The sequence below is a fragment of the Polyodon spathula genome, chromosome 16, assembly GCF_017654505.1.
Source record: "Polyodon spathula isolate WHYD16114869_AA chromosome 16, ASM1765450v1, whole genome shotgun sequence".
NCBI classification, from domain to species: domain Eukaryota; kingdom Metazoa; phylum Chordata; class Actinopteri; order Acipenseriformes; family Polyodontidae; genus Polyodon; species Polyodon spathula.
The window spans coordinates 31,936,237-31,947,857 of record NC_054549.1 but is presented as its reverse complement, the minus strand read 5'-3'; the positions used below and the strand labels follow the sequence as shown (position 1 = coordinate 31,947,857).

Below are 11,621 nucleotides of genomic sequence, written 5' to 3'. Positions count from 1 at the left end.
ATCAATTTCATTTCTGACAGGCGAGAACATATAGCCACATTGCAATAAGAACCATAACGTGCAGAACGTGTACTATAAATTCCAAATTATCAGGTTTGCTGTTGCTATATCAGCAACATAATAAAGTTTTTTTTTTTTTTTTTTTTTTTTTTTTTAATTTTAAACAAAATCAACAATATTAAATGATATGTGAGTTAAACAAACTAGTAGTACAGCACAAACAAGCCAAATACGAGAATATTTATTTTATTTTATTAAATTCATGCATCAAGTTCAACTTCTTCAGCAAGACAGTCTACTACTTCTGCTACATATAAAAGAAATGCATACTGTTACAAAGCATGACTCGGTTTCATATTGTCAGTGGTTTATGGAAATCTTAAACGGTCGAGTGACAAAATCCAAAATAGTAACTGTTGAAATTAAACTTTAAAGTATGAAAAAAAATAATAAAATCTGAAGAGTTGTACTTCAGAATCTGCCGTAAGCTTCTGTGCACATGATGCAACATATTTTTGAGGTGAAATTCTGTTATCTTTTAAACATAATTACACATTTGTTCCCTGCCGATACATTCTAAAACAAGCATGCTTTTTTTTTTTTTCACTGTACCGGTAATTCCTTCAGAAATACAGTAACATCGTTTTTCGGTTTTTTTTTTTTTTGTTTTTTTGTTTTTTTTTTTCTCCAGATCGATAAGCTTTTTTTATTACAAGAGCCCAAGAAGCGAGAGGATACATTGTGAATTGCATTTTTAAGTCTTTTATATACATGCAATTATTATGCTACACTGTTTCATTCTTCACTTACCTTGTAGCAATTTAATACAACTGTAACAGCAAGTCGCCATAACCGGAAACTAGGCGCCGGTAAGCGATAAGATTAGTTAACAGATGGCGCTGTAGAGACCGCTAGTCGTCTTAATGCATCTGCACATTGCATTTCAGTCTTGTTCAAAGTACACTGTAATAAAGTACAGTGACGGTTTTAGTAAGTGTCATTTCACATATTAAAAATAGTTGCTTTACTAGTTATTATTAGTATTATTAATACTGTGACTCGTCCAATATGATTTCTTATTATTTGTAGCTATACCGGTATTTAAATGCAAGGCGTTAAAAGCACTGGCAAAACAAAGGCTAGATTGACAAAACATTAACATTTTTTTCTTGTAGGTATAGATAACATCGTATATTTTATATAATATGTTTACTGTTAGTGTGATATCTATGGAGGGACAAGGAAGTGCTTCAGGTATATAGGTTACAGAGACAGCCCAGTCCAAAACTGTAGTTGACCAAGCTGCAGTTTTCAACTTTTCAAGATGTAATGATTCACTAGGCGTTGTCTTGGGTCAAGTCTACTCTATACAGTATATGTTCAACTATACTTGGAGACTTTGTTCTCTAACTAGCATATATGTGCCAAGCTTAGTAGGGGGTATCTATAGTCCTTCAATTGAATTCAGGGATTTTGCTGAACAAAAAAAAAAGGTTAATTCTGGATTGAGTAACTTATCACATCAGGTTCAGAGTTGACACTATTTTAGAACACTGGACAGGTGCTGTATTGTAACACTAAGGACTATTACAACAACAACAAAAAAATACAGCAAAAATAGTCAAGAAAGATATTTTAATTTCAGTATCTTGTAAATATATCTCAAGACCATATTTACATCAATTTACAGCTAGGTATGACACATTTAAACAAGCAACCTAGATTTGTGGCATACATACCTATAGCACACTTTTTTTTTTTTAAATATGTATTCAGTAATATATTTTCTTGAAGTGTACAACAGCAACTTACTATTAAATACAGCAGAAACTCAAGACTACAGATTAAAGTATTTGATCTGACCTTCGAATGACCAAGAATCCATACTTCAATGTATTAGCATTATAAACAATGATAGGAATCAATTTGATCAGTAAATGAAAACTGCATTATTTTTGTAACTGGCTTACACGCTATTTGTTAATGAAATAAATATGCAGGAAGGGAGCAAGTTTAATATGCAATAAAACCCAGCTATTACTTTTTCTATTGGTATATGCTTCATCAAATCTGAAAACCACTATCTATAGACAGCAATGTTGTACAATTTTGTACTTTTTAACTCTAGTTTTGGTTTCAACTTTACTTAAGAAAATGAAGTAAAACATGAATTGTGTTGTATTGCAGTCAAATACAACAATTGTAATTTAAATGTACAAGGTTACATTCTCAAAAATAAATACATATATAAATATAAGCTAATAATCAAGTTTTTAGTGATTGAAACACAGCTTTAAAGTAAAAATTACTAACATTATTATTTAATTAGAATTGTCATAAAGTAACACCTTACAGAATAACTTTAAAAAATCCCTTAATAAATTATTAGCCACTACTAGCGTTAATTACAAAAGGTGCCTTCAATTACAAACATACTGCCACTTCAATAAAACAATCTTTCATAATTTTCATAATTTAATACACATGCAATTCCTAGTGAAAAAAAACAATGGCCAAAAATGATAATTAGAAAGACTAACAGGTTTTCCAGATCTTTAGCCACTGATGATGTAAAGACACCTACAAAACCTGCTGGATAGGGCTCTCCAGGACCAGGGCTGGAGACCCCTGCTGTAAAGGAATGGATCATCATGATTAATTTTGTTTTAATTCACATTTTTACAGGGGAACATTGGGGGTAACAAATACGTTATTTGAGATAATGCAGCTGTTTGCTTAGCTATGTACAACTATGTTCCAGTCTTCATTCAATTTTTTCTCGTACTAAACATGGTGACATAGTTCTGCAGGGAGGTTTTAGTTATTTCTTTGTTTTCAAAAGTTCATCTATTTGGATTTTGTACACGCTCTTCACATCTTCTAGGTCAAGTCGAAGCTCCTCTGCTTCTTCTGCTTTCTCACCATACATCTGTAAAATGGTGTTGTATCTCTGGTCAAGGTCCTGGAAAAATAAAAAAAAAAAACTTTCAAAAATGTTGCTTGACCGTTGCAGGAATATACAGCGAATGAAAAAAGAAAGAATCACACGTATCGTACACGTTTCAATGCCTCCATGATGCAAATGGAATTACGTGCTCTTTTTTCTTTAAAAAAAGATGCGAGATCTACAAAAAGGGCGGTTGGGCATTTAGCTTTGCCTGAAGTGGAAATCTATGTAGCCTTCATGTGTCAGTGTTGTTTTTTTTATGTTGAGTTTCATTAGCCAACCTATATTTTACTGCCAGATTCCAAGATAGGAAGCACCACCCTCATTCTTTACTGTTCAACTTGTACATACCTCTATTTTATACATTTATTTTTGCCACATTTAGACAGATGTATTAAGCTTTTGCTCCAACTGTTAATGGTTCAAAACTACAAATATACCGAAGGTTTTAATGACAGGTGCTTCTATATGCACTTCAAATGTACTCACCCTTAGCTGGACACGCAGCCTGGGAATTTCCTTTACCTGATCTTCAAGTTCATCATTTTGATTGGTTAATTTCACCAACTCCTCTGCCATTACTGTCCGTGTTTTTTCTAGGTTTGAAATTTCAAACTGAAAAAAAAAAAAAAATAATAATAATAGATAGATAGATAGATAGATAGATAGATAGATAGATAGATAGATAGATAGATAGATACATACATACATAAAGGCACAATAAACAAGGAGCCCAGTACTAGGAAGAGATCACTTACTACACAGGCAAATAAAGCAAGTTTTCCATCCATACATTTTAATACAAGCCACAGTAATATAATGATTTTAGAGGACTACAATACATTTGCCAAACAAAAAAAGGAATATATGGAAGTGTCAGAGAGTCATGGAGTACCTGAAGCTGCATTATCTCCCCTTCCCGTAGCTTCAGCTGAGACTGCAGGTTTTCAATAACGCTGGATCCTGCCCCCATCCGAACAGCATCATAAAGATTACTTCCACTAGCAGTTGTGGTCATTGGTCCAAATGAGTGATCAAGGGCATCATCCTGTTTAATAAAATGATTTGTAGACTATTAACATTTAGCAAGAATCTGGCTTACCTGGACTGAAAAGGAAATGTCATTCATGGTCATTTTTAATGCTTAAATTTGGAACAGTCAAGGCTTTAAAATTGTTTTTGGCAGATAATCATTTTACTTTATATTTACTTTGACTCTACAAATATTGTTCAACACAGTCATTTCCATAGTACAACTGAACATTAAGATGAGATGAGTGTGCTAAAATAACATCTGCAATGTTCAATAGCTCAGGCCCAGACATATTTGCAAGAACAAGGATGCTCATTTAAGAATTTCCTGCAATTAAAGTAGGAGTGCTACTTTTGGTCCACCCTGTACTGTTGTGGCAACATTAAAATGAGGACACTGGAAAACTTGTTATTCCCCATTGAACGGATACATAAACTATACCTGTGCAAGGAAGGACGAATGTAAGCTTGCCATATCAACCCCACTGATAGAGCTCGACCGGGATAAGGTTGGAGTTGCTAAAGTAGTTGCTTCTAGGGCAGGATGAACAAAGGCTTTTCTTTCCTTTAGAAAATACAATAAAAAAAAGTAAAGATGAAACACTTTAAACAACCTTAATGACTCAAATGAATAATGCTTGAAGCAATTCAGTGTGTAAAATACTTTATGCAGAACATCTGCCTAACATCATATAACTAATATGGTAAAATGTGGTTTCAGGTCTGTGTAAAGAGTTAATGTGAGAACATTAACAAGTATTTACACTTACCTTTTCCTTTAATGCTTCTTGAGATAGAAAATATTTCTTCTTTTCTTGCTCAACCTTCAGTTTCTCCATTTCTAACTGACTTGTTAGAAGCATCTGCAGTATGATAGGTAAACACTTGTAATATCACACGTTACTGCATGATTGCCGCAGTTAAATTTAGTGGTACAAAACATACCTTTTGCTTTTTAGATTCCTCCAGTAGTCTTGTGTAGTCAGCCTTCACATTTTCCAACTCTTCATGCTCCCTGAGGAAAAAAAGAGTGACAATGAAAGGTATAACAAAAACAAAAAAAAATAACAAAAGGTATTTGTATAAAATGTACTCTATAAAATGAAACTGATATACTGTGTACATATTTGTAAATTCAACTAGAAATAAAAAATAAATAAAGGAAAAGGCTACGTTTATGCCATGAACTATATTATGGTAATTGGTTTTAGAGTAGTACAAAGAGACGTACTGGTCTAGGTTTTCATACGATATAACCAATTAGTTAGGATGTGCTTAAACACAGATGTATTTAAAATCTGTATAACATGATTGGGTCTATTGAAGTTAACAAAACATAATCCGATAGTAACTTTGAACAGAAGACAAACAATAGTAGGCAGATCTTATCCATGTTTTTTTGGTTTTTTTGCACATCCCCACATTAAACCAGGAGGAGCATATCCAGCAAGGCTACCTGCTGCTTTCATCCTCCAGTCTCTCTCGCTTGGATTTCTCTGACTCCAGCTGAACCTGCAGGAGGCTCTTCTCTTGGCGGATGAGACTGTTCTGGGACTCTATAGTTGCCATCTGGGATTTTATAGTAAGAAGCTCTTCTATAGCGGCACGCTCTTTCTCCACTGCAGCTGCCAGCTGTGCTTGAGCATCAGCTAAACAAAAACAGGAAAACACTAAAAATCAACAAGCCTCACGTTTACTTAAAACAGTGATGTGCACCCCAAGCCCCAAATGTCAACCTACCCCCCCCACATATAAGCCCACTAATTAAGCAATGATTAATTTGGTAATCCATGGAAGCAAAACCTTGTATTATTTATGTTTTGGATAAAAAAGAAAAGAATTGGGATATTTTACTCAAAACCGGCAATCTTATTCCTTAAAATTAAATGTATTATTAAAATTCAACAATTCAGCTTCTTATAACGGCACTGTGTTATAATGCAGCCCTCAATCCAGGGCCATACATGTGACACTTGAATGTAATCCAAGCTATGCTATCTCTTATAAAGGAAAAACAATGTCATAATATGCTTTCCTGGCCTTATTACATTTATAAATGTGTTTGATTTATTAGTAAATTCCACACAATACTTTTGTATCTTTGCTTACCAAGCCTATCTGAGATGTTCTTCTCAAGTTTCTCCCAGGAGGTGGTTTGTGCCCCAAGTGTTGCCTGTAGGTTTTCAATCTGTCGGAGTAATGGTCTTGTTGCTGATGTAACACTCTGGCTCAGTTCTTGGTTACGAGATTCTGCTCCTTGAAGTCTCTAGGAAAAGTATTCTTCTGTTAGAGCACTGCATTGAAAATTCAAATTCAAACATACTGACGTAAACTGACAAGAAGAATGCCTGTAGAATGCCTATATAACTTTCTTGTTGCTGTATTACCTGCTGTAATTCACTGATCTCTTCACGGAGATAATCCTCCTTTCTACCTTGTTGCTGCTCTGCTCTCTGCAAAGCCAACCTCAGGTCTCCTACCTGCATTAAAAAGAACAATAAAACACTTGCATGAACCCATTCCTTTTAAAACAATTTTAAAGTACCACTAGAATTGGCTGCAGTTCTGTTTCATAGAGCTTCACACAGGTTGAATGAGTTCTGACCTGCATTGCTAAGGCCTCCTGTTGCATTCTTGACTCTTCCCGGGCCTTTTCCAGTGCCACGCTCAACTGCTCCTTGGCCTGTATCTCCCGGCTAAGTGCAGCCTCCTGAGCTTTACTGTCCTTGGTAGCATTTGCTCTGTGCAACTCTGCAAGCTCCCTAAATGGATGGCATTGTTTATTAAAATGACATTGGCTCTAAGTTTTCCTACAAACCTAATGCAGAGAGAAAGCGTGCAGCCTTCTTTATTGTTCTGAAACTGGGCAGTTGTTTGTGCTCTCAATTCACAATCACATGAAGTTACAAAATGAAATACAATTTACTCCTACAGTGACATAATTGTACATATTGTACATTTATTTAATGTACCGGTGTGTTTTTTTTACATATTAGAAAAATGACTGCATTAACCTAAACACTAGGTATGCAGAAGTTAATGATAAAAAGATGTATGTATTGTTGTTTTCAACTCTTTTCATATTTCAGTTTCAGAGCTTATTCTGCCCCCTGCTGGATGTTTTTCTTGGTCTATATAGTCTCACTTGTAGGAATTATCCAGAGCTGCCTGGAGGCTGCGGTTTGTCTCTTGAAACTCCTCCAGGTCTGTCTGGTGCCTGCTCAGCTCATTCTCCTGCCTCTCGACCACACTGTTCAGCTTCTTAATGCTTTCACGGTGCTGCCTTTCCACTTCCTCTTTGCCATCCAACACCTGAAAATAACAGATTCAAGAACCTGTCTGTATCACTGTTCCATTAAAACTTCAAAACACTATAGAAAAAAGACAAGGTCAAATGTCCTTTTTTCAAAAACTATTACTGACCTGCTGCAAATGCTTCAGCTCCTCTTCCAACTCCTTGATTTTTTTGCTTTGTTTTGAGAGCAGGCTTTCATTTTCTTTGTCCTTCACTCTCAGCTTCTTTATGCTGTTGGAATTGTGAAGTTGCTGTTTGGAAAGTTTTTCACCTGAAAAAACATCACATTTTTTATTGCATATAAATATTGATGCAAATGAAAGCCAAAAAATACAATACAGTACGGCAATATTGTTTTCTGCACTTTGTTATACACAGCCATGAAAGTTACTGACTACTACATGTGCTTACCCAGTTTCAAAACAGTCACAAAACATGAGATGCAGAAACAAGTTCTCACCTTCTTCAAGCAGACCCTTGATTTGCTCATCCTTCTCCTTGATAATTTCAGCGGTCTCATTTGAATTAAGTCTTGTAGACAGTTCCTCTTTAAGTGTTTTCACTTCCTAATAATTACAAACATTCATTAATTAACTAATGTGTTTAACGATAAATTACCAAAACGAAATACTGCTTTTCTTAAGTAGTCAAGAAAAAGTCAAAAATATACATACATACATACATACACACAAACCCAAACATTGGATTACCTTCTTCAATGCATCTCTTTCTTTGCAGGCTAGCTGTGCTTTCTTTTCAGCATCAGCGATTCGCTGGGTAAACTCTTCTTTAAGAGACTGAACACTGCAACATTCTTCCTTCAGGTTTATCATCTCACTAAATAAATAGAACTGACGTTTATCAACCAGTCAAACTGTATATATTTGCTATTTTATAGTCATCAATACTAGCTTCCTCTTTTTACAGGAATTGTTAAAGATATCCCTGTTATGGTATGATCACTGCTCAACCTTTTGGAACTGCATGCTGTGCATACATTTTACAAGCTGTGGCATAACAATACATTTTTATCTAGAATACTAGCAGCACAACAGGAGCAGAACCTTTGAATAAACAAGTCATCAACTTACTCTTTAAGATTGTCATATTCTTCTTCCAGTCTTGCTTTGTCTTTACTGACAGCTAATATCTGGGTTTCTCTCTTTTCCAGTCTGATCGTCAGATCATCAATAACCTAAACAGAAAAGTTATACACTATAATAAGATGCATCATTCATGTTGTATCAACTGGCTTTATTCTATACCTATCCACCCAACAATAGAAAGTCAAAAAATTATTTCATGTTTCCGAACACATATGGAATGCATAAAGCTAAATTACAGTTAAATTGGTAAAGTAAATTGAATAGGTGAATGCATGCTGGCCAGTTTAACTTTAAAAAGACTTTTCATTCACCATAACTAAATAAGCAGCAGTAACTACTTGAACATCAACTGGCAATATACTGTATCCATGATCAAAATCTGGCCTATACTGCTTTGTGATTGCATACATCACAATATATTTAGGATAACGTAGACAAAATATACTATGTTGTGGTTTTCAAATCCTACATGAATGCACTGCTTTTTTTACCTTTTGCATATTATGATAAACTGGGTTTGCCTGGCCTTCCTTGCTTGTAGGGTGGACTGAAGTCTGTTCGGGCTCATCAGTCACTGTGCAGAACACTGAACTTGCTTGATCAGACTCTATCAATTCTTCAGGTTCTTCGCAATTAACAGGAGTTGCACTGCGACAACTCTCTTCCATTTCATTCTCTTCCAGAGACCTGTCTTTCACGGTGTCATTCAGTTCTTCACTTTTGCTCTCATCTGGATTTGCTGCCACAGGAGTTGAAGCAGTGCGGCTTGTGGTAACTGAAGCCAAGGTGCAAGCTCGGCCTGGCAATTCATCATCCGAGTTTATTTCACTAACACTCCGGCTATCAAGGGTTTGCATGCTGAAAGAGTCGATTCTCTCAAAAGCATCCGAGGAGCCAGAGCTCTCCGTGAGCTTCTGATAGTCGTCCAGACGCTGGAAGTCTGAGCAGGCAGAAGCAGACAAAAGCTGAAAAGAAGTCTGCATTAAATGCAAACTAGCTTTGGATTCGTTAGACTCTTGTCTTGAACTGGCTGAGCTCTCGCTTATGACACTGTCATGGTCAAGCACCTCAATGTCGCTCGTTGTTGATGTTCCTGAAGAGAAAGTGCTGACAGGAGGCGAAGGCGTGTGGCTCTGCCTGTCTTCAGATTTGGCGTCTTTTGAATCCAGTATCAAGTCTTTTGAGGATTCTGTGTGTGGTTTTGCGGGGCTGTCAGGAGGACTCCCAACAGATTGCCCATTCCCAGCAGTTGCCTTTGTACTTGTACTGGTGGGTGAAACAGACTGGTTTAGTTTCACTTCAGAAAACTCTATTTTTATAGAGTTATCACTTATTTTTTCTTCATTAACACATTCCCCCTTGCACTCTTTTAGTGTTTCCTGTCCATCAGTAGCCACATCCAAATCAGACTTTGTTAGTTCAATATTCTCAGGTCTGGGATCAGTTTGGGCTTTTATTTCCAGCTTCCCAGTTGTTTCAACCAAATCTGTCTGCCTAGAATTTGAAGTATCACTTATTTCTTTATTTTCCTCTTTGGGCCTAGGTGCTTTTGTAGGAGGTATTGAAACCACTGGAGTATTTTTGACACTTTGTAGGTCTGTTGAAGACAAAAAGACACTGAAGAAATGTTCAGATTCGTCCACAACGGTCCTTGTGACAGGGGTCGTGATTGCTTCTGTAGATCCAGAACTTATGGATTCTTCTGGGGGAGATGCCCACTGAGTGGTACCCCACCCCCCACTTGCTGAAGAACCTGTTCCAGGTACTAGTGAAAAACATGAACCACTGTTATTAAAATCACTAAATTATTTTAACACAATACTAGAAATAAAGTTTTACTGAAAAATGCACTACTGATACTGTAAGGGATTGATATCTTCATAAGTTTGATACAAAATAATGTATCAAATGTTAATGAATAGAATTATTATGAACATAACAGCAATCCACGTTTTAGAAGGCCAAGTTCACATTTACCACAACTGATTCTACTCTGAAAATGTGCATTTGAATTGTAATGCTAGAGTGCATTTTTATATGTATTTGTTTTTTTTAATAATGTGTTTAGGCACCAAACCAAGGGTATTCATCAGCAGAACCTATTTGGTTATTTTCCCATATTACAAACCGCAATAAAGATACTATATAAAATGCAGTTGCTAAATTATTTTAGTAGAGAGTAGAACATGAAGCGTCCTACTGCAGTAGCATGGCTTGGGTACAATTACCAATTGGATGTTTATACAATAAAAAATAAATAGATCAATAAATATCACTCCTCAAATTGTAAGCATTAATATCTGGATACTAAACGGACCACTGCTGTCTGGCCCGTCTTAAAGAGAAAATTGACAAAACGCACTATGAAAAAGAAACACAGTAAAACTATGCACCTACCATCATATGAAGGCATTACAGTGTCTCCCCATTGGTCTTCCTCCTTGATGTCCAAAACCCTGTCGATTGATTTCTGAGCTGTCGTAAAAGCCTGTTTGGCAAAACTAGACAAGTGAGTTGCATTAAACCAACTCATCTCTAGGTTTAAAACCCACTTCGATGTAGTATACTAAGCCACTAATAACTTAACTGGCGACAACTACATAAGCGACTGTATGCATTCCAGGCCCGGAACTGTCATCGGGCTTACAAATGTGTAAACAAATAACGAAATCGTCTGTTATGTGATTAACTGCTGTTCTGATGCAAAATCAAACTGCTATTACATACAGCACAAAACCACCAACATGTTGAAGTTGTGTTGGACAGATGAGCAACATCGTCTTGTTTTGACATCATTTCACACACCACTTCCTTTCCACGTAGTCCCAAACAAACCCCATGATGACAACTTCCGGCAAACCCGTCACGTCTGGGAGGAAGTAAAACGATGTATTTATCAAGGTTTAAAAAAAAAAATCAATCACTCCCTTGCAGTATGTATTAAAGCGGTAAAACGCAACCAAGGTTGTAAACTTATCTTTGGCATAGCAGAATTGCTGTAAACCATGTAGTTTTCCAAACTGTTACTGAAGTGTAGCTAATTTGCTTTTACCACCATGGCACAATCAATGACGATCCAGAATGTAAACAGTGGGGAGCCATTACCTGTAATAGGAAGTTTCCCTACAATGTACTGGCTCCACTTGAGTCAAACTGAAAATAAAGCTTTGAAAAAAGGATAAATCAGCATAATTAAATAAATAAATAGGACACGTTTGGGCATTATGCTAAAGACAAAATA

At 36.0% G+C, this 11,621-nt stretch overlaps 1 protein-coding gene across 1 annotated transcript; it reads right to left on the bottom strand.

The window, feature by feature from the left end:
- Positions 1–2,394: 2,394 nt before the first annotated feature.
- On the bottom strand, positions 2,395–11,211 carry LOC121329067 (TATA element modulatory factor-like). Its single transcript, XM_041274372.1, has 17 exons — positions 10,778–11,211; positions 8,872–10,145; positions 8,366–8,469; positions 7,985–8,111; positions 7,735–7,840; positions 7,403–7,545; positions 7,125–7,291; positions 6,585–6,741; positions 6,367–6,459; positions 6,089–6,245; positions 5,436–5,628; positions 4,925–4,994; positions 4,750–4,842; positions 4,422–4,544; positions 3,843–3,995; positions 3,437–3,562; positions 2,395–2,962 (listed from the first exon to the last, which is right to left on the bottom strand). Exons 1-17 carry the CDS (start codon positions 10,911–10,913, stop codon positions 2,822–2,824), a joined length of 3,363 nt encoding a protein of 1,120 aa, XP_041130306.1. The 5' UTR covers positions 10,914–11,211; the 3' UTR covers positions 2,395–2,821.
- Positions 11,212–11,621: the final 410 nt, after the last annotated feature.